Genomic DNA, 23566 nt, shown 5'->3' on the forward strand with positions numbered 1-23566 from the left:
AATTTTAGCGAGTTTTTTCCTTTTGCTATCATCAACTCCCTCAGGTTTCATCTTCTTCCCCCCCGCTGCATCTGTTTCATCCTTCTCATGGTTTTTCCCATGTATTTGGGTTTATTTTTCAGAAATTTTTCGGACATAATTTTACGTTATTTAGGTAATTTTTCACCTTTCTTCCACCAATACAGGTCCTTGCTACTTTCATCTGTGTCAATACAGAAAAGTTTCCTTATTCCTGGCCAGAGCCCAGTCCCACATACCGTTACTGCATTGTTGATCGGCTCATGGATTCCTCTCAAATGGCCTTACCATCAAATTACCCATCTCTGGTTATGACCCCTTCTTCCACATGTTAAGATTCCACCAATCCTTAGAACTCACCAACATAGTCCTGCAAAACCATATCAACCAAGCCCAAACCTACTTGCAGTACTTTCTCTCCATCTGCAAAATTCTCCTGCTACGCAATCCCAAATTCCTGGAACCCATAACACATATTGAAACTCTTGCCCTCCACGAACTAAAGCAACATGCACAATGCCACCTCGAAAAGCTCTGCACCCTGCCTTGGAGTGCCACTGTCCACCACCTCTACAACAACCTCCAAAACTCCTCCTCATCCCCTCACAGTTGACAAACCCTGTCTCACAGAACTACTTCATTTACTGTACCCTCCCAAACTCCCTCTCACCACCGCACAGAATCCAGATTCTAAACAGACCCGAAACACTATCATGGACCTTTCCTCCAGAAGTCTTAGCCCCACAGAAATATCAGTTCTTTCCAAAGACCTCACATTTTGCCCCACTCCTAAATTTAATCACATAGGACTTGTTGAAGACTTTCTCTCATTCTCCCAGTCCCCACAGTGGAAACACTTTTTGCCACCAGCCCTACCAATCACCCTCAACCAAAGACCAATGTTGAGCCCTAACTCAGTTCACTCCTCCATCCAACCATGATCCACCCCCACTGCCCCCAAGTCACTCCCTGTTAACTTTCCAGAATATCTTAACCTCCAACCTTGCCTCACCATCATTCCCCAAATCCCTCAACATGCAAACTAACCTTACATCCACAGAAAGAACCACAATTCACGATCTATAAACTGATCCTGACCTTATAATCCTAGCTGCAGACAAAGGCTCTACCATTGTGGTTTTGAACTGCAAGGTTTTCCTGGCAGAATGACTCCCCCCGATGTCAGATACATCCACCTACAAACCTTGCCACAATGACTCCATTCCAGATATCGAGCACGATCTCCAGTCACTCTTCAAATCCTTAGCCCCATCCCAGAGCCTCACCCTAGAGTCCATCTTTCTGCTCGCCCATAACACTCCCCGCACTCCTACATTCTACATGCTTCCTAAAGTCCATAAAGCCAACCACCAAGGATGCCCCATTGTGGCCAGTTATTGTGCCCCCACAGAGAGAATCTCTGCTGTCGTAGACCAACACCTTCAACCTATTACCTGGAACATACCCTCCTATATAAAAAGATACCAACCATTTCCTCCGCCAACCCTCCACAGCTCCTGTCCCTTTATCATACGCATCACTACTGAGGCCATCTCCCTTTCCATTAACATCCCTAATGTCCATGGCCTTACTGCTATTGAACACTACCTTTCTCAACCGATGGATTCCAAACCCACTACCTCCTTCCCACTCGCCATGACCAACTATATCCTCACCCGCAATTACTTCTCCTTTGAAGGCGTTACATACAAACAAATCCAGGGTACGGCTATGGGCACCCGCATGGCACAGTCCCATGCCAACTTATTTATGGGCCATCTAGAGGATCCTTCCTACACACCCAGAATCCTAAACACCTCACCTGGTTTAGATTCATTGATGACATCTTTGCAAACTAGATCAAGGGTGAGGACACCCTATTCACATTCCTCCACAACCTCAACAACTTCTCCCCAATTTGCTTCACGTGTTCCTACTTAACCGAACAAGCCACCTGCCTAGATGTTGACATCCACTTCAAAGATGACTACATCAGTACCTCTGTCCCATGGTTTTTGCATCTGCAGTGACAAGTGGTCCCCCTCTAAATATAGCAAGCATCTCACCGATGCCTTCAGAGACCGTAATTATCCTCCCTACCTTGTACAAGAACTAATTTACTGTGCCTTATTTTTCCAGTCTCCCAACACCTCCCGAAGTCCCACTGTCCAGGCACAGAGAAACATTCCCCTTGTAACTCATTACCACCCAGGACTGGAGCAACTGAATTACATTCTCCACAAGGGTTTCGACAACCTCTCATCATGCCCTGAAATGAAAAATATCCTGCCCACCCCTCTCGCAATGGTATTCCGCGACAATATACTCATCCAATCCTACGCAACCCCTGCTCCTGGACCCTTACCTCATGGGTCATACCTCTGTAATAGACCTGTATGCAAGACCTGTCCCATACATCCTCCCACCACCACCTACTCCAGCCCAGTCACAAACATTACCTATCACATCAAAAGCAGGACTACCTGTGAAACTATTCATGTGATCTGCAAGCTAAGCTGCAACCACTGTGCTGCACTGTACGTGAGCATGACAAACAACAAGCTGTCTGTCCATATGGATGGCCACTGTGACCAAGGAACAAGTGGACCACCCGGTTGCTGAGCACTCTGCCAAACAAGATTTCCTTCATTTCAATGACTGCTTCACACCCTGTGCCATATGGATCCTTCCCACCAACACCAACTTTTCTAAACTGTGCAGGTGGAAACTTTCCCTGCAATATATCCTATGTTCCCGTAACCCTCCTGCCCTCAATCTTCATTGGTCATTGTCCTCATCCATCTTCCAGCCTCCCTCTTCCGATTCCAGCACTATACAATCCTCGTCCCACCATCACACCCACACTTTTTACTTCTCTCCTTTTCCACTACACCACTCCCTCCCCACCTCTCCTCTGCCCTCCATCTAACCTCCTGACTGCACATAGCTGCCCTACCCTCTCTCTACCTCGTCCCTGTGTGCTCCCCAACAGCACTGCATTGTCCGCCACTGCTACCCTACCATCCCTCCCCCTCCTTGCTCCAGCCTCCTCCTTACCCCCACCCAGTCACCAGTCCCATTGTGCACCGGAACTGCTGTTTGTGCGTATTTGTGTAAGTGTGTGTGTGTGTGTGTGTGTGTGTGTGTGTGTGTGTGTGTGTGTTTGTGTGTGTGTATGTCATCTATTTTTGACGAAGGCCTTACAGGCTGAAAGCTTCATGTGAAATATTGAGATACCATATGTCAAACAATTCAACAATACTGTCATTAATTTCCCTGAATGCAGATCAATCACAGACAAGAAGAGAATAAGAAGACTGGCCATTGTGAAGAATGCTGAAGTCGTTCAGGTGAGGTATGTGTTGCTGCATTTTCTCTCAAAAAGTTTGGAGGGATTATTGTCCAATCCCAGGTTTGTTAGGGCACTGCTATGTGAAAGTTAAAATTTTTTGTGTATCATGTTTGTAGTGTGCTGGAATTGAAGGTGTCTGCATCTAGTGTACTGTACACTGTTTTGGTAATTTGTTGGCATCCTCAGAATCGCAGAACTGGATGTGTTTCTTCACTGATGAGCCATGGTTTTGGCTTGTATGTATGTGAATACTCAAAACATAAGAATTAAATCAACCAAAAATCCACTTCTCTTTCATGAAAACTGACAGAAAATTGGAATGTGGTGTGCTGTATTGTGTCTTCAAATAGTGAGCCCTATTTTCTTGGAAACTACAGTGGATAGTTGTGCAGCAAGGCATCATTACCCAATTTATTTCATTTCTTCAGGCTGATGTGCATGAATTTTCGGTTACCCTATATAAAGTAATATAGAAGTGATTATCAATTTGACTAAAGTAGTGCTAATCATAGTTTGTTGTTGTATACAGTGCAGAAGTAGCAACTAGTGTCTGTTTCTGCCTGTTAATGTATAACTTGTCTTGTTCCACATCCCTGAAGCTTCTTCTTCATGGTGGGACTTACATAACACAATATGTTAATTAATTAATTAAAGTGTCAGCTGCAAGTGAGTGGTTATCCTTCCTCATTTTTGTTTATGGTTACCACCAAGGAATTTTCATTATAATATTTTTGTCAACAAGATCACTAACATATATTTTGATACTTAAATAATAAGGTGCGTTCTATTGGCCCTGAATTTTCACATTCCCACAAAATTTCAGTCTCTATTTCTTTGAGTAATTCACTGGAGTCTGACATTAAATTTAATCAACTCCTTCAGCCAAAAGAATATTTTTGCCTCATATATACAAGAAGTATTCTGTCTCGTGGGCCCCTACCACCATGGCACAGCACGTCCCCATGTTGCGGATAGGGAATACAGCCTTCAGATATGAAGGGTAGCTGCGGATTCAAAAAAATGAGCAGTCGCGGACAGCCAGTGGGGAGCAGGCAATGGCGTGATGAACCATCCCTGTTTCTTCTTCTCTTACTATCAGATCTATTCATCAAGGATCAGCAACATAAATGGCATGGGTCCCTTTGAAGTAAAATATTCCAGAGGTAAACTAGGTTCCCATTCGGATATCCGGGCGGAACCTACTTCTAAGAGATTCAGGCCAAAAGGAACTTTCAGGTTGGGAACATGGAACATTAAAAGTTTGGACAGGCCAGGAACATTCCAGACATTACTAAACGAATTAGATAGATACGATGTAGACATTACAGCTATTCAAGAAATTCGGTGGCAGGGAGAGGGTAGCATAAAGAGGGATAACTACACATTTTTCTATGGAGGTGCAGAAGCTCACAGTTTCGGAACAGGTTTCACAGTACAGAGAAAAGTGCTTCACGCAATCAGAGATATAAGGTTCATTAGTGACCGACTATCAGTTATAGTGTTGTCCGGCAGGTGGAATAGACTAGTAGTAATTAATGCACACGCACCAACTGAGGACACTGAAGAGGTTGTTAACGAAGGCTTTTATGAAGAACTAGATCAACTGTGGGATGAGTTCTCCTCGTATGATACAAAATTAATCATAAGTGATTTTAATGCGAAGATAGGGAAGGAGGAAGCATTCCGGCCTACAATTGGGAAAGAAAGTTTGCATAACATTTCGAATGATAATGGCACAAGGGTGGTTAATTCTGCTGTTTCAAAAGACATGATTGTTGAGAGCACATATTTCAAATGAAAGGACATTCATAAAGCAACTTGGGTCTCTCCGGATGGGCACACCCGAAACCAAATTGATCATGTTCTTGTAGATCGGAGATGGCACACTAGTATAGAAAATGTTAGGACTTTCAGGGGAGCAGACTGCGATTCTGATCATTTTCTTGTAGTTACCAAAGTTCACCAATGGCTATCTACAGCAACATCAAGGTGTCACAATGCAGAACTTGTTAGGTTCGACACTGACAAGCTAAATGATGAAAACTTTAGAAGAAGGTACATGATAGAAATTTCAAATAGGTTTGATGCTCTCAGGACACACAAAGATCAAGATGAGGATGTAAACAAACAGTGGATCACTGTGAGGAATAATATCAAAGAGGCAGTGAAGGTCACAATAGGTATAATTAAGAAGAACAGGAGGAAACCGTGGTTTGATGAGGAATGCAAGAAATTGGTAGAGGAAAGGAGAAAAGCACGATTAGATTGGGATATAATGGGAGACAGAAAACGAGAGGAGTTCTTGAACTTGAGAAGGGAAGTTGGTCGTAGGCTACGGGCAAAGAAGAGGGTTTATTTGAACAATCAAATTACAAAAATGGAAACAAACAGTAAAACAAAAAACATTAGGGAACTTTACCTAGACATAAATGGGTATAGGAAGGGCTTTAGGGCTAGGACAAATGCACTTCAAGGGTATGCTGGGGGAATACTGACAGACCCCAGTGCTATATTAAGTAAATGGAGGGCGCATTTTGAGCATCTATTAAATGTACACCAAGAAGCAGGAAATGAGCAGCCGTACGAAATACATACAGCAGAACCCCAGATACCTGAGCCAACATTAAAGGAAGTAAGAGATGCAATCAACAAATTGAAAAACCATAAAGTGCCAGGATCAGATTGCATAACTGCAGAATTAGTTAAAAATGGGGGACAGAAATTGGTGGAAGTAGTTCACAAAGTGATAACTAAAGTATGGAACTCAGAGATGATACCTGAAGAGTGGCAGGAGTCAATACTGATCCCAATTTTTAAGAAGGGCGACAAAATGGATTGTAGTAATTATAGAGGGATATCGCTATTACCAGTATGTTCCAAAATTTTCTCGAATATTCTGCTAAGCAGGCTTACACCATATGCAGATGAAATTGTGGGGGATTACCAAGCTGGCTTTCGGAGGAACAGATTGACTATAGACCAAATATTCACCCTGTGTCAAATTTTGGAAAAGAAATGGGAATACAATAAACCAGTTCATAATCTTTTCATAGATTTTACAAAAGCATATGATTCAGTATTGCAATCAAAATTGTACAGAATTCTTTTGGAACTTGGAATAGCAAAGAAGTATGTTAGACTTATAGAAGCGAGTTTGAAAAACACAAAAGGTAGAGCACGCATGGGGAGATTGGAGTCAGAAGAATTCGTAATAAAGAACGGACTTAAACAGGGAGATGCCCTGTCTCTGCTACCTTTTAGTTTAGTCCTACAATATATTGTACGAATGGCAGCAGATAATTCAGAGGGTATGGAGTTAAATGGATACATTAAGATATTAGGGTATGCAGATGATCTAAACATCATTAGCGATAGGAAAGAATCTGTAACAGCAAATGCGAATGCGTTAATCAAGGCTAGTGAAGATGTAGGTCTAAGGATAAGTGAAGACAAAACTAAATACCTGGTTACTACTAGAATGCCAACAGCAGTAGAAATGTTAAGAGTTGGAGACATGCAGTTTGAAAAAGTGAACACATTTAAGTATCTAGGCATGGACATCACTTCGAGAAATGAGATTGAATCCGAACTGAAGAAGAGATTACGGGCAGGAAATGCATGCTACTTCTCACTGAATAGATTACTTTCATCATGGATATTGTGTAGGAATTTAAAGATTAGAATATACAAAACTATTATTCTACCAGTTATGCTGTATGGGTGTGAGACTTGGTCTCTCACTGTGCAAAATGAAAAGCCGTTTCGAGTGTTTGAAAACGAAATTTTGAGGAAAATTTTCGGAGCAAAAAGGGATGACATTAGTGGAGAGTGGCAAAAACTGCATAACGAAGAGCTTCATGAACTCTATTCAAGCCCTGACATAATCAGTATTATTAAATCACGTAGGCTGCGATGGGCGGGTCACGTAGCTCGAATGGATGAGGGCAGGGCAGCGCACAGAGTACTGGTAGGGCACTTAGAGGGAAAATGTCCTGTGGGGAGACTGAGGCGTAGATGGGAGGACAATGTGAAGTCTGATTTAAGGAGCCTAGGTATTGGAGGTGAATCGAAGGAAATAGCCCAAGACAGAGACAGATGGCAAAAATATGTTGCTGCGGTAATGGACTCTCGAGTCTGGTATGACCAGTGAGTAAGTAAGTAATTAATATACAAGAAGTATTAAAGATGGTAATGTATCAGATTTTAAAATATTTTGCAAGGCTTTCTGCACAATTTAACCAAATGCAGTTTATTACCATGTATTTCAATGCTCAGTCAAATTAAGAAGTGAATGCTAATCATACATAGATACTAAAATAGTTGTGTGTGAGAATACTCTCAGCACTTCCTCTACTTACTGTTATTCTTTTTGGAGGATGATTTTGGCTTTTCATTTATTTGAGAAGCTGCACCAGTTTCTTCACAGTTTTCCAAAGTACCTGGACAAAGAAATACATTCTGTAAAGTGGCTGTACTGTACATGCAGAGGGAATATTTTCCTTGCAAAGTTGTGAAATACTATTGAATAGTTTTTTAATTATACCATTCAAATGACAACAAAAATTAACTACATAATGCACACAACTGCAACAGAGATCACCATTCACCTTAAAGATGAAAGCAAATCAAGTAACATGCACATATGGAAATGTTTAATGTGATGCTTTTGAGAGGTAAAAACTGATCAATTATTTCTCAAAATTTGCCATTGGGAGGACAACTCAGTCTTTACTCCAACTATGAACAGAAAGTGCCTTCTGGTGCAGTATTATCTTCTGAAGGAATAAACACTATCAGCTAGATGAAAATCATCTCTTCAGCAACTGTAAAAACAGAAATTGCTGCAGAAAGACTGACAGGAGCCATGTTCCCTCCTCTCACCCAATGACTAATACAGTTGTCACTTCCAAACAACTCAGAACGATGCCCATTTTGTCACATAGTATCATCCAGGCCTTGAATGCCTCAACACATTACTCCATCAAGAGTATGACTTTCTGAAGTCAAGCACTGGAATGACATCCTCTCTTTGTGATTTCCTCATCCTATCACCACTGTTGCCTTCTGTCACTCTCCTAACCTCGATAACATCCTAATTAAAAATATGAGATTCCCAAACCATTACCCCCACCATAGATTCTTACAGCTGCAATAATCCACCCTGTAAAATCTGCACCGTGTACACTCTAACTACCACTTACACCAACCCCAGCAATAGTAAATGTATTAACACGATTCACGTTGTCCGTCGCACGTCACATAGTGTACACCGGGGACTGTCTGCTAGGCATGCCCGATGTAAAACTGACTGGTCACAGCCCGTGCTGCCCGAGTTTTTGTTGTTCCACCAGCAGATGGCGCGGATGAATTCTCACGTGTCCTCTGGTGGACGGGACTTTACTTGCAGCAACTACTGTCAGTGACGCGCTGTGCCGATATGCACCTCCCACGATCTTTCTGGTGGCTACTGCACTCATCCTCCTTCGGAGGGTGAAGCCACTGTGATCCACTGCATCGGAAGGTGGAGCATCGTGCAGTAGTGATGACCTCCACATCCATTGGAATGCTGGAGTCGGGGGGATCTGCCAAATCTCGAGCCAGAACCTTCGAATATGGTTGGAAGTGACCCACACAAAGAGACCCCCATCATCCCACCACCGGAGCCCAGAACAGAACGGGCGACAAGCTGTCGAACTCCGGATCCCGTTCCACCGCGGGACGGACAAGACCCAGTGGCAGATTCGATGGGGAAGGCACGAGCACAGGTGAACCAGCCTCCTGAGAAACCAAGCCTGCGAGGGGGACCGGCTCTCACCGGGGCATCTCTAACAATGGCGATGCCGGTGCTGGAGCTAATGAAGGCTGCCAAGGCTGAGAACCATCGCAGTGTGGCGGAGTCACAGGTGGGAGGGGAGGTAGCGTCTCCTGAGAAAACAACACGGTTGCCGGCAATGGGGAAGCTGGTGCCTGAGGGGTCGGAGGGTCGGTGCCCAAACATGGACGTAGCTGATTTTGGTGATGACGTACCTCCCGGTCCCCCACCTGCAAGGTATAGAGCCGGGGGCCAATGCGGTGCAGGACCACTGCTGGTATCCAATGTGGATTGCGATCAAACCCACATGCCCAGACGGAAATACCCAGTGGAAAGCCGGGTACCCCGTTTTGCGAAGACTGGTGAGGACCAGGCCGGAGGAGGTGCAGCAGTGTCCTAGGTTGGCGCCCATGGAGGAGCTCTGCGGGGCTGCGTTCTCCCATCGGTGTGGTCCGGTATGCCTTCAGGAAAAACGTCAACACCTTCTCCACAGGAAATTCGTGCACATACTTTTTCATCTGCGTCTCAAATGTGTGCACCATGCACTCCGCTTCCCCATTTGATTGTGGATGAAAGGGGAGAGAGCAAACGTGCTGAATACCGAAGCGCCTAAAAAAATCCTGGAAGGTCTGCGAAATAAACTGAGGTCCATTGTCCGATATCAGGGCGACTGGCAGACCTTCCACAGAAAAGATTTTTGCGAGTGCCTGGATTGCAACTTCTGAAGTGGTTGAGGAGCAGCAAACCACATATGGGAATTGGGAATAAGTATCAAGGACAGTTAGCCAAAAGCCATTGAGAAACGGGCCCGCAAAATCTATGTGAACACGTTCCCATGCCTGGGTTGCAGGCGGCCATGAAGAGAACGCTGACCTGGGAGATGCCTGTTGGCTCGCACACTGGGAACAGGCAGCCATCAAGTGCTCAATTTCCCTGTCAATACGGGGCCAGTACACATGTCTGCAAGCCAAGGTTTTAGTACGGGAGACACCCCAGTGTCCCTCATGTAATAATGTGAGGACCTCCCTTTGCAAACTTGCTTGAACAGCCACAGGAGGAGCTGTATCATCGGTAGCCAGAAGGAGAACTCCTTCCAAGACTGAGAGGCGGTCTCGTAGAACAAAATAATTACGAAGAGGGTCTGAGGCCTGGCCTGGAGGTCAGGACGACCACCCCTGCTGAACAAGGTGAACTACTTGCCGGAGAACCAGGTCAGCTGCCGTTTCCCTGGCGACTCTAGAACTAGTGATCGGGAAGCCATCAACCGCTTTGAAAACACATAATCTCCTCCCGATCGAACTTGGGATCCAGGCCCACAGGAAGACGGGAAAGAGCGTCGGCGTTGGCATGCTGTCCAGTAGGGTGAAAATGAGTGTCATAATGGTACTTACAGAGGAACAAGACCCAGCGCTGCAGTCTGTGGGCCGCCCTATCCGGAATCAGCGAGGCGGGGCCAAATAACGATATTAATGGCTTACGGTCAGTGATTAACTGAAACTTCATGCCATACAAGAAAGGGTGAAACTTGGTAACAGTGTAGACAGTGGCCAAATCCTCTTTTTCTACCTGGGAGTAATGGGCCTGCACGGGACTAAGAGTTTTAGACGCAAACGCCAGTGGCTGCTCGGAGCCATCTGCATTGCGATGGGCCAGGACTGCCCCCACCCCATACTGTGAAGCATCTGTAGCCAGGACCAATGGCTTATTGGTGTCAAAAGTAGCCAAACAAGGCGCTGATGTGAGGAGGCCCTTCAAGGAGGTGAACGCTTGCTCGCATGCAGGCGACCAATCAGAAGGAACACCCTTGCGCAGAAGGCAGTACAGGGGTCAGTTTATGGTGGAAGCCCTGGGAATGAACTGGTGGTAATAGGCAATTTTGCCTAAAAAAGCTTGTAACGCCTTCAGCGAAGCGGGCCGCAGAAGGTCGACGATACCTTGGACCAAACTTCCTAGCGGCTGGACGCCATGGTGAGAGATGGTGTAGCCCACATACTCAATGGACGGTTGGAAGAAGTTCGACTTAAGCAGCTTGCAACGCAGGCCCACGTGCCTGAACTTGAGAAAGAGGGTTTGAAGGTTGGCAAGTGTTCCTTCATGCTGTGGCCTGTGACAGTTATGTTGTCCAGGTAATTAATACAATGAGGGATCGTCGACATGACGTGCTCAAGATAACGCTGAAATATTGCCGGGCCACTGGATATTCCGAAGGCCAACCGCTGGTATTGGTAAAGGCCAAATGGGGTGTTGAGGACCACCAGCCATTTGGAGTCCTCATCAAGTGATATCTGATGATAAGCCTCCGAAAGATCAATTTTCGAAAAATATTGGCCTCCCGCCACGTCGGAGAACAATTCATCAGAACGAGGCAAGGGATAGGTGTCCACCACCAATTGGGAATTAATGGTGGCCTTGAAATCGCCACAAAGACATAATTTTCCCGAGGGTTTCCTGACAATAACGAGGGGTGAAGCCCACTCACTAGAAGAAATTAGAAGAACAACCCCGAGGGCTGTCAGCCGGTCTAGCTCTGCTTTTACCTGAGGCCGGAGAGCCAAGGGGATCTGCCTCACGCGTAGAAAATGCGGGCGAGCCGACACCTTCAACAATAAGTGAGGTTCTAAGCCTGAAACACGCCCCAGGCCCTCCTCAAAGATATCCTTAAAGTCAGAGGTCAAAGATTCCAATGATTGATAGGGAATGTCTTTGGAGACCAACTGTATGGTGTCTGCAATAGAAAAACCAAAAGCTTGAAAGGCATCCAATCCAAAAAGGTTAGCAGAGCTCGCATCACTGACAACAATAAAAGTAAGAGGCCGAGTGACTGATTTGTAAGTAACGTTGGTAGTGAATTGACCCAGTAGGGGAATGAACTGTTTACCATAGCCGCAGAGATGCCGGTAAACTGGCACCAATGGGGGCGACTGATGGGGCTGTTTCTTGCATTGATAGAACTCAATCCTAGGCGCCACAACATGCGTGCGGCGGTGATAATATGAAGACAGCAATGAACACAATGCGTCAAAAGACAAGGACACGGGTTTCTGCAATGGCGCTAGCTGCCGCAAAACTTGATACAGTGAGGGAGATATCCAAGACAAGAAAAGAGCACGACATACCTCCGCATCGGCAACATGAAATGCCTGGAAATGCTGCCGAAGGCAATGTTCATATGCGTCCCAATTCTCCACCGTCTCGTCATATGGGGGAAAGGGAAGAGGGAACAGCGCTGGAGCAGACTGCATGGAGAGCAACGCCGGAAGCGCTTGTTTCATGGTTGCCATGAGCTCTGTCTGCTGCTCAACCAAAACCCGCACTAAATCCTCCATGCCATGGATAAGCTGCGAAACCAGAACAATGACACAACACGTGAAAGAACGACCCTACTCATCGCCAATTGTGTATTAACATGATTCACATTGTCCGTTGCACTTCACATAGTGTAGACCGGGAACTGTCTGATAGGTGTAGACCGGGAACTGTCTGATAGGCATGCCCGATGTAAAACTGACTGGGCACGGCCCATGCCTGAGTTGTTGTTGTTCTGCCGGCAGAGGGCGTGGCCGAATTCTCGTGTGCCCTCTTGTGGATGGAACTTTACTTGCAGCAACTACTGTCTGTGACGCGCCGTGCCAATGTGCGCCTCCCACGATCTTTCTGGTGGCTACTGCAGTAAATCCCCTAACATCAAAAGAACAACAACTTGCAAAATAACACCTGTTGTTTATCCACCAAAGTGTATATTATTTTATTTATTGTAATTATAATTTTATTAATCCTGTAGATCATATATTGTGTGCAGAAAAGCACATGATGATATAGGACAAGTCAAAAATGGAGATGAGATGATACATGGTTAAAATGATTATGGCAGTGAGCTTATAATGATACAAGTGTTCATATAACACATGTGTAATGCCAAGGAACAGAAAAGTGCAAAGGTGAATATTTTGTGAAAGATTCAGAATTGCACACTATTTCTAAATAAGTTCACATTATTAAGGGAAAGAAACATATAAGCAAATAACATGGAAATTCAAAAGTACCACATTAATTTAAAAATCCATTACTAAAGTAAAACTGTAAAGGTGACACATTTCTGCATTAAGATGTTCAGGTTTACATACAAAGTACAGAACATGGACAGAACAAATTTTTATGTTTCAAGATATTCATCTACATTATAACAACACTTTTGCAATAAATATTTATGGACAGCAGTTTTATATTTTGAAGTGTCTTTTATTGTTCTAATGTTATTAGGTAGCTTGTTGTAAGTCTGTTCTCTGTTTGCAGTGGTCCATTCTGTTTTTGTGTTGTTTATGCATGTTGAACATGTATATCTTGCTTTCTCCTCGTGTTATACCGAAGGATACTCTGTTTAGTCGATACAAGACTGCTGCTATTTTTTATGATCTTCCTAACAAATACTATTGCTTGTAAGATATATAGACCTGGTAGTGGGAGGATGTGAAGTTTCTTAAATAGAGCTTGCATGAGCTTCCTGCGGCAGCATTTTCTATGGCTCTTTCAATTCTTTCTTGGCAAATAAAACAACTTTTCCTGACATGCATTTCCCCAAAAGATTATGCCATATCACAATAACGATTCTGCTTGGGCAAAGTATACATTCATTAGTGTCTCTTCTGCTGTGCAACCAGAAAGAATTTTGATAGTGTAACAAATGGTATTCAATTTCTTTGTAATGTATTTTGCATGTTGGATCCATCTTGGATCTTCTTGGATCATGTTCCAACAAATTTTGTAGAGCTTACATTTTCAAGGGTTCTGATAAACAACTCTACATCTAGAATGAGATTTTCACACTGCAGTGGAGTGTGTGCTGATATGAAACTTCCTGGCAGATTAAAACTGTGTACCGGACCGAGTCTCAAATTTGGGAACTTTGCCTTTCGCGGGCAAGTGCTCTACCAACTGAGCTACCCAAGCATGACTCACGCCCCATCCTCACAGCTTTACTTCTGCCAGTATCTCGTCTCCTACCTTCCAAACTTTACAGAAGCTCTCCTGCGAAACCTGCAGAACTAGCACTCCTATACTGGCAGAAGTAAAGCTGTGTGGATGGGGCTTGAGTCGTGCTTGGGTAGCTCAGTTGGTAGAGCACTTGCCCGCAAAAGGCAAAGGTCCCAAGTTCGTGTCTCGGTCCGGCACACAGTTTTAATCTGCCAGGAAGTTTCAACTCTACATCTGGTGTTAGTGGCCATTTATTTTGCACTGTGTGTTAGTGCATTGTAACTATTTTTTCTGTGTTTATCACTAAGTTGTTTCCAGAAAACCAGTCTATAATGTGGGTGGTACACATTTTAATCTCATGCAGTGATTCTTCTCCGGTCCTTCCTTTTATTTTCACATTTGTATCATCTGCAAATTTTTTGTAATTATGGCATGGACTGGTTGGTTCCAAGTCATTTACAAAGAGTAGAAACAGAAATTGGTCCTAGAATGGAGCCTTGTGGTTCACCATACTTAATGCTCTGCTTCCCTGAGCAGTAGGACTTTATCTTGTTCCCTTCTTGGATAGCAAGCTCAACTACTTGCTCTCTATTTTGGAGATATGATTTGATCCATTCATAGGCCCTAATACCTACAGATTCAAGTTTCTTAAGTAAGATGTTGTGATTGATGACATCAAATGCTTTAGAGAGCCTAGAAATATGGCTGAGATTGCTTTGCTGTCCATTGCATTTAAGGCTTCATTTAGGAATGCAAAAATAGCAGTCTCAGTAGATTTAATTTCTAGAATCCGTGTTGTGTATTTGAGAAGTAATTATTTTTTTCTATAAAATTGATTAGTCTTTAACAACAGAGTTTTTCAATTATTTTGGAAAAACTGGATAGTAGCAAAATAGGCCTGTAGTTTGATACTTCTGTTTTTATCCCTTCCTTGAACAGAAGTTTTACTTTTGCTGTCTTCAATTTGTCTGTGGTAGAGAACAGTTACAGACATCAACAAGTGGCCTGGCTATGAGGAGAGCACATTTCTTCAAGATGTAGTGTGGGATATTGTCAGTACCAACAGAGAATTTAGGCTTCAGTTCCTTGATTATAGCAAGTATTTCCTTTTCATTGGTGGGGTATAGAAAAATAGTTTTTATTTACAGCACATCTGGATTGATTTCTGTGAGTACACTGTAAATTTTGATTTATAAGATGTTCAACTGTCTGTGTAAAGTAGGAATTGAATTTATTTGGAATTTTTGTAGGTTCAGTTATCACAGCTGACTTCTCCAATAGGCAGTTAATATTATGGAAACCTGTCTGTTCTGCTGCAGTTTCCTTCCTTACAATATTCCATATGGCTTTCATCTTATTGGTGGAATTTTTTATGTATGTGTAATAGGAATGACGTCTCCTAATCTGCCTGAGTGCATGAATGGGCGTAGAACTGCCTGCCTTTGGGACATTCAGCATCCAGTTTCTGAAAGTCCTCTACAGCATGACTCAAGGGAACTTAGTGCCTGCTACACCAAACAGTCTTTCACCTCATCCCATCTTGATCCCAAACTCCCTTTTTCTCTCTCTCTCTTTCTCTTTTCCTTTCTCTTGATTGTGCAATCCTTTTTATTTCTCACACTGTCATTATTTCAGGACTGAAGGTGGCAGAGTTCTTATCAATGTTCTACATTTGACTCCTCCTCCTCCTCCTCGTCTCCTCTCTGTCTGTCTGTCTGTCTGTCTCTCTCTCTCTCTCTCTCTCTCTCTCTCTCTATATATATATATATATATATATATATATATATCTCTCTCTCTCTCTCTCTCTTATATAAAGGATGTAACAGGTATAAATGCAGATTATTTTTATATGTGGTGTCTTAAAATGTACACACATCAGTGTGTTGGTTTCTTTTCCTCTGTGTCGAACAGTCTTCCATCAAACACAAACTTTACAACTTTATGTTTTCTGCATGACTGTAACTGCATGCATCATTAAGTAGAGTATGCCTGGCAGTATACACTAACCATTTTGAATTCAGGTATCCACACTTCTACACCTGACCTGCCCAAGGAAAAATAAGCATTAATGGCTTGCTCTTGTCCCACTTACTTGGAGGTAATAACCCACCTATGAGTTTTTGGCCAAAAGGCTTCAATGTGTAGCATTCTTTTTATTGTGCCTGTTTGTGACTCAACATCAGCTCTCAGTAATCTATCCTTTTCCTAATATGGTCGTTATTCTACCCTGGATCTCTGATATATATATATTTTTTTTCTTCAAATAACTCCCCTACCCCCTCCCACCAGAAGACTTAACAGCTGCAGTGATACAATGACCTTATGATTAACAACTAAAATGTCTTTCCCCTTTCACAACTTATCCAAAAGGGGCAATGTAGCATTACAGTCCAGTCTTCAATGACACAATATTCATGCATACTGTCTTGCAGGAAACTACACATCTGAAAAAGGCAGGTCATCACGTAGGCTTTCACAAGGGGGTAGTTGGGAGATTAGGGTTGGGAGGGGGGGAGGGGGGACACAGCAAGAGGATGGGAATCACTGGTACAGACTTGATTCATCTCAGCACACTCACTCACTTAATTGGCCAAGATTCTATTATACTGCAGCTTTAGCACTTCCGAGTTAAACAGGAAATACTGTGGCTTTAGCATTACTACACACCTTGGATTTGTTGTCAGGGTGTCCACAGTAAATTATATAATATCCTTGTTGTGGTGGTGGTTCTGTTGCAGTCATAACAAATGTGAAATTTTCCATATCATTGACAAAATAGAGTCCCTAGTCTCATCCCTATCACTTCCTTCTCCACTTCTTATCATGCAGCACACAGTAAAAGTGGATGCAGTATATCTACCAGACATTGGTACCCAATTCCCAAAAGAAGAGTACCTTCTCATTCTGCATACCCTAATTGTGACAAAAGTCTACTGTTTTTCTGTAGACAAAGGAAAGCTGTCAAGGTTTCTTGCACTGCATTCAGTTTTACATTAGACAATGTTCCCTTTGAATTATTGAGTTCCTTGGGAGAGTCAGCTATGATGAAAATATTCCACTTGGTGTGCAAGATATATGAGACTGACCAAATACCCTTAAACTACAAGAATGTAATAATTCAAATTCCAGAAATGGTAGGTGCGACAGTTGTATGTATTACGGAACTATCAGCGTAATAACTCATGCTTGCAAAATATTGTCACAAATTATTTACAGATGAATGGAAAAACCAGTAGAAACTGACCTTGGGGGGAGGTCAGGTTGGATTCCAGAGAAATTTAGCAATACTTAAGGCAATACTGACCCTACAACTTAAATTAGAAAACAGAGTGGTGAAAGGTAAATCTACATTTATAGCAATTATATATTTAGAGAAAGCTTTTGAAAGTGTAGGCTGGAATACACTCTTTGAAATTCTGAAGATAGCAGGGATAAAATACAATGAGTGAACAGCTATTTACAGCTTGTAAGGAAACCAGACAGCAATTGGAAGAATCAAAGGACACAGAAAGTAAGCAGTGATTGAGAAGAGAAGTTTGTAGTCTATCCCTGAAGTTATTCAGTCCTTACACTGAGCAAGCTGTAAAAGAAAACAAGGAGAAATTTGGATAGGTAATTTATGTTTAGGCAGAAGAAAAAAAATTCATCTACATCTACATCTACATTTATACTCCGCAAAGCCACCCAATGGTGTGTGGCGGAGGGCACTTTACGTGCCACTGTCATTACCTCCCTTTCCTGTTCCAGTCGCGTACAGTTCGCGGGAAGAACGACTGTCTGAAAGCCTCCGTGCACGCTCTAATCTCTCTAATTTTACATTCGTGATTTCCTCGGGAGGTATAAGTAGGGGGAAGCAATATATTCGATACCTCAACCAGAAACGAAGCCTCTCAAAACCTGGCGAGCAAGCTACGCCGCAATGCAGAGCGCCTCTCTTGCAGAGTCTGCCACTTGAGTTTGTTAAACATCTCCATAACGCTATTACGGTTACCAAATAACCCTGTGATGAAACGCACTGCTCTTCTTTGGATCTTCTCTGTCTCCTCCGTCAACCCGATCTGGTACGGATCCCACACTGATGAGCAATACTCAAGTATAGGTCGAACGAGTGTTTTGTAAGCCACCTCCTTTGTTGATGGACTACATTTTCTAAGGACTCTCCCAATGAATCTCAACCCGGTACCCGCCTTACCAACAATTAATTTTATATGATCATTCCACTTCAAATCTTTCCGCACGCATACTCCCAGATATTTTACAGAAGTAACTGCTACCAGTGTTTGTTCCGCTATCATATAATCATACAATAAAGGATCCTTCTTTCTATGTATTCGCAATACATTACATTTGTCTATGTTAAGGGTCAGTTGCCACTCCCTGCACCAAGTGCCTATCCGCTGCAGATCTTCCTGCATTTCGCTACAATTTTCTAATGCTGCAACTTCTCTGTATACTACAGCGTCATCTGCGAAAAGCCGCATGGGAGTTCCAACACTATCTACTAGGTCATTTATATATATTGTGAAAAGCAATGGTCCCATAACACTCCCCTGTGGCACGCCAGAGGTTACTTTCACGTCTGTAGACGTCTCTCCATTGATAACAACATGCTGTGTTCTGTTTGCTAAAAACTCTTCAATCCAGCCACACAGCTGGTCTGATATTCTGTAGGCTCTTACTTTGTTTATCAGGCGACAGTGCGGAACTGTATCGAACGCCTTCCGGAAGTCAAGAAAAATAGCATCTACCTGGGAGCCTGTATCTAATATTTTCTGGGTCTCATGAACAAATAAAGCGAGTTGGGTCTCAAACGATCGCTGTTTCCAGAATCCATGTTGATTCCTACACAGCAGATTCCGGGTTTCCAAAAACGACATGATACTCGAGCAAAAAACATGTTCTAAAATTCTACAACAGATCGACATCAGAGATATAGGTCTATAGTTTTGCGCATCTGCTCGACGACCCTTCTTGAAGACTGGGACTACCTGTGCTCTTTTCCAATCATTTGGAACCTTCTGTTCCTCTAGAGACTTGAGGTACACTGCTTTTAGAAGGGGGGCAAGTTCTTTCGCGTACTCTGTGTAGAATCGGATTGGTATCCCATAAGGTCCAGTGGACTTTCCTCTGTTGAGTGATTCCAGTTGCTTTTCTATTCCTTGGACACTTATTTCGATGTCAGCCATTTTTTCGTTTGTGCGAGGATTTAGAGAAAGAACTGCAGTGCGGTCTTCCTCTGTGAAACAGCTTTGGAAAAAGGTGTTTAGTATTTCAGCTTTACGTGTGTCATCCTCTGTTTCAATGCCATCATCATCCCGGAGTGTCTGGATATGCTGTTTCGAGCCACTTACTGATTTAACGTAAGACCAGAACTTCCGAGGATTTTCTGTCAAGTCGGTACATAGAATTTTACTTTCGAATTCACTGAATGTTTCACGCATAGCCCTCCTTACGCTAACTTTGACATTGTTTAGCTTCTGTTTGTCTGAGAGGTTTTGGCTGCGTTTAAACTTGGAGTGAAGCTCTCTTTGCTTTCGCAGTAGTTTCCTAACTTTGTTGTTGTACCACAGTGGGTTTTTCCCGTCCCTCACAGTTTTACTCGGCACGTACCTGTCTAAAACGCATTTTACGATTGCCTTGAACTTTTTCCATAAACACTCAACATTGTCAGTGTCGGAACAGAAATTTTCGTTTTGATCTGTTAGGTAGTCTGAAATCTGCCTTCTATTACTCTTGCTAAACAGATAAACCTTCCTCCCTTTTTTATATTCCTATTAACTTCCATATTCAGGGATGCTGCAACGGCGTTATGATCACTGATTCCCTGTTCTGCACATACAGAGTCGAAAAGTTCGGGTCTGTTTGTTATCAGTAGGTCCAAGATGTTATCTCCACGAGTCGGTTCTCTGTTTAATTGCTCGAGGTAATTTTTGGATAGTGCACTCAGTATAATGTCACTCGATGCTCTGTCCCTACCACCCGTCCTAAACATCAGAGTGTCCCAGTCTATATCTGGTAAATTGAAATCTCCACCTAAGACTATAACATGCTGAGAAAATTTATGTGAAATGTATTCCAAATGTTCTCTTAGTTGTTCTGCCACTAATGCTGCTGAGTCGGGAGGTCGGTAAAAGGAGCCAATTATTAACCTAGCTTGGTTGTTGAGTGTAACCTCCACCCATAGTAATTCACACGAACTATCCACTTCTACTTCACTACAGGATAAACTACTACTAACAGTGACGAACACTCCACCACCGGTTGCATGCAATCTATCCTTTCTAATTTTGAGAGTTGTTGATGTGATAGTAATTCTGTCAGAGACAGGGAATGGCAGATGAATGCAATGGATAGTGTCTTGAAAGGAGTATGTAAAATAAATGTAACAAAAATCAAAAATAATGCAGTCAAATTAAATCAGGGGATGCTAATGGAATTACAGTAGGAAATGAGAGACTAAAATTAGTAAATGAGTTTTGCTATTCTGACAGCAAAATAACTAAAGATGGCTAAAGTAGATATGACTGGTTATATCATCAAAAAATTTCCCAAAAAGAGTAATGCTTAGCATGTAATATAAATTTAAATATTAGGAAGCCTTTTCTGGAGGTATCTGTCAGGAGTATAGCCTTGTATGGAAGTGAAATATGGGCCCCACTTTTGAAATTGGAATTCCATGACATAAAAAAGCCATATTTAGATGTAATTAAGTCATATCTAATCAACAGAACACAGTTTGTCTCAATTAAAAATATATACTCTTTGCTGAAAAAAGTTTAGTCTGGTGTGCCGCAGAGCTCAATCCTGGTTCACTACTTTCCATCCCACAACACACTGCATCAGGCAACACAGGAAGAACTAGAACTGACAATGAATTAGTTTCCTTCTAATGAATTCCTTTGTAATCCTGATAAAACACAGAAACTAATTCTGGATGGAACAATATGTAAAATAAGGGAAAGTAGTCGCTCACCTAGAGCAGACTTATGTGTGGCACATACATACACATAATATAAAAAGGCTCACACTAGCTTTCAAGCTCACACTCTTGTTTTAGCAAAAGTACGCATACACGACCACACAGACATCCACACACACAGTCACAGATAGACTGATTGTTGATTATCAGTTATTGAGAGCAGTTGCCTGAGCTTATAAATTTAGGGAGAGGAGTAAAGAAAAGGCTGCATGAGGCAAGGAGGGCATAGCAGGATAGTGCAGGGTAAGTCTTTTGACAGGTGACGCAACTGTTGCACAACAAGATGGAAGGAGTTCAGAGGGTAGAGCATATAAGAGATGTAGAGAGAGGGAGAAAGTGAGAAGGGAGGAAGTAAGGGAGGGGATGAAGAGGTGGGTGGAGATAGAGGGGGGCTGGTTAATAATTTTACTGGTGATGGGGGAAGAGATGGGATGGAAGATCTGTTTACAGATGTGCTGAGTAGTGTAATACCTAGTCTCTGTTAAGATTATCAATATATTTGACAGCTCCTGCTTTCCACTGCAGATGCAGTGTCCGCTGGTGGCAAGCTCCATGGAAGAGGGTTTTTGACGTGGAATGGGCGACACCTATCAGAATGAGGGTAATGTTGATGGTTGGTGGGCTTGATATGAACAGATGTACTTACAGAACCACCTGAGAGGCAGAGATCAACATTGAGGAAGGTGGCTCGTTAAGTTGAGCATGACTGGGGATGCAGCTTTGGAAGAAAAGATCAAAGGTTGTCCTTGCCATGAGTCCAGATCATGAAAATGTTTTAATGAATCAAAACCAGACAAAGGGTTTTAGATGTTGACTCGATAGGAAGGATTCCTCCAGACAGCTCATAAAAAAGTTGACATAGGATGGTGCTATGTCAGTACCCACGGCAGTGCCACAGATATTTTTTAGAGATTTGATCATGACAAATGAAATAATTGTGGATCTGGATGTGGTTGGCTAGTAGGATTAGGAAAGAGGTTGTGGGTTTGGAATCAGGAGTGGTCAGAGTTTTGGCAGAAAGATTGACAACAGTGATACAGGATGGGTGTTTAGGAGCAGAGTATTTCATGGACATCAGATGAAATTTTTGGGAATGTGCAAAGCATAGTAAGTCAGCAAGGCTTGACCCCTGCAGAAGTCACCCTAGTTTCTAAGGGCCTCACCTTTAGCCCAAAACTCGAATTCAAACCATCATGGACTTGTAAAGGAACAGATCTCTACTCATTCTCCGTAGTGGAAACATTTCTTTGCCACACCCCACTGACAACAGCCAACCAAAGCCTCACATAGAACCTTGTTGAAAGCAGTACCCACCTCCCTCCAATCATGGTCCTTCTCCATTTGCACCCAGTCACCACCTTGGTAATCTTTCAGTAATTCCTCACAGCTAACCTGGTCACACCTTCCTTTCCTAAATCCCTTCCCAGAGAGTCCACCATCACTCCTATGGAACACACTGCTAGAACACTCTACTGTCCATAGCCTAAAAACCAATCTGGACTTTATCATCCTTCTCAGAGACAAAAGTCCTACCACGTTGGTTGTTACTCATAGTCACTATGTAGCAAAGGGTCTCTGTCAATTTTTCAAGACCACTGGATAAAAACCACAAACCTTACAACCATGATCCCATCCTAAAAGTCCAACATGAACTCTAGCAGCTCCACAAGTTCGTCCCCAAATATGACATCTGAATCCATCTCCCTCATCACACCATCAACACTGCCCCCCTCCCCACATACACACACCTACCTTTCACCTACTCCCCAGACTCTATAAACCTAACCCCACAGGCCTCCTCCCTACTGGTTATCCTCTTGTGTCTGGATACAATGCTTCCACAGAATAAACATCTGCCTTTGTTGACCAACACCTCCAAACAATTTTTCATGCCTCCCATTCTACATTAAAGATGCTGCTCACTTCCTTCACTGCCTTTCCATACTTCTTCTCCCATTACCACCTTGTTGGTCACTGTGGATACGATATCTTTGTACACCAACATCCCCCCTGCCCATAATCTTGTGGCAACAGAACAATACCTTTCCCAATGTCCTCCTGATACCAACCCACCACCTCTTTCATAATCCTCCTAGCCAACCACATCCTGGTCCACAATTATTTCACTTTCTAAGGTCAAATATATGAACAAATCTGTGGCTCTTCTTTGGGTACTCATGTGGTACCACCCTGTGCCAACTTTTATTGTGGGACATCTGGATGACTCCTATCCAGTCAACATCTATAACCACTTGTCTGGTTCATATTCATTTATGACATTTTCATGATCTGGACTCATGCCATGGACAACCTTTCCTCTTTCCTCCAAAACCTCAACTGCTCCTCCCAAATCCACTTACCTGGTCCTTCTCAACTCACCGAGCCACCTTCCTAGCTGTTGATCTCCACCTTTCAGATGGCTCCATAAATAACT

The 23566-nt window shown here is 43.0% G+C and overlaps 1 protein-coding gene across 1 annotated transcript in view; it reads right to left on the bottom strand.

Moving 5' to 3' along the window:
• LOC124620363 (sulfite oxidase, mitochondrial-like) overlaps positions 1-23566 on the bottom strand; it is a 158107-nt gene that overhangs the window by 30812 nt on the left and 103729 nt on the right. Inside the window, exon 4 of the mRNA XM_047147036.1 lies at positions 7729-7809. Coding sequence (XP_047002992.1) covers positions 7729-7809 — 81 coding nt within the window. The remainder of the gene's footprint in view (positions 1-7728; positions 7810-23566) is intronic.

Source organism: Schistocerca americana, chromosome 1 (genome assembly GCF_021461395.2).
Source record: "Schistocerca americana isolate TAMUIC-IGC-003095 chromosome 1, iqSchAmer2.1, whole genome shotgun sequence".
Taxonomy (NCBI): domain Eukaryota; kingdom Metazoa; phylum Arthropoda; class Insecta; order Orthoptera; family Acrididae; genus Schistocerca; species Schistocerca americana.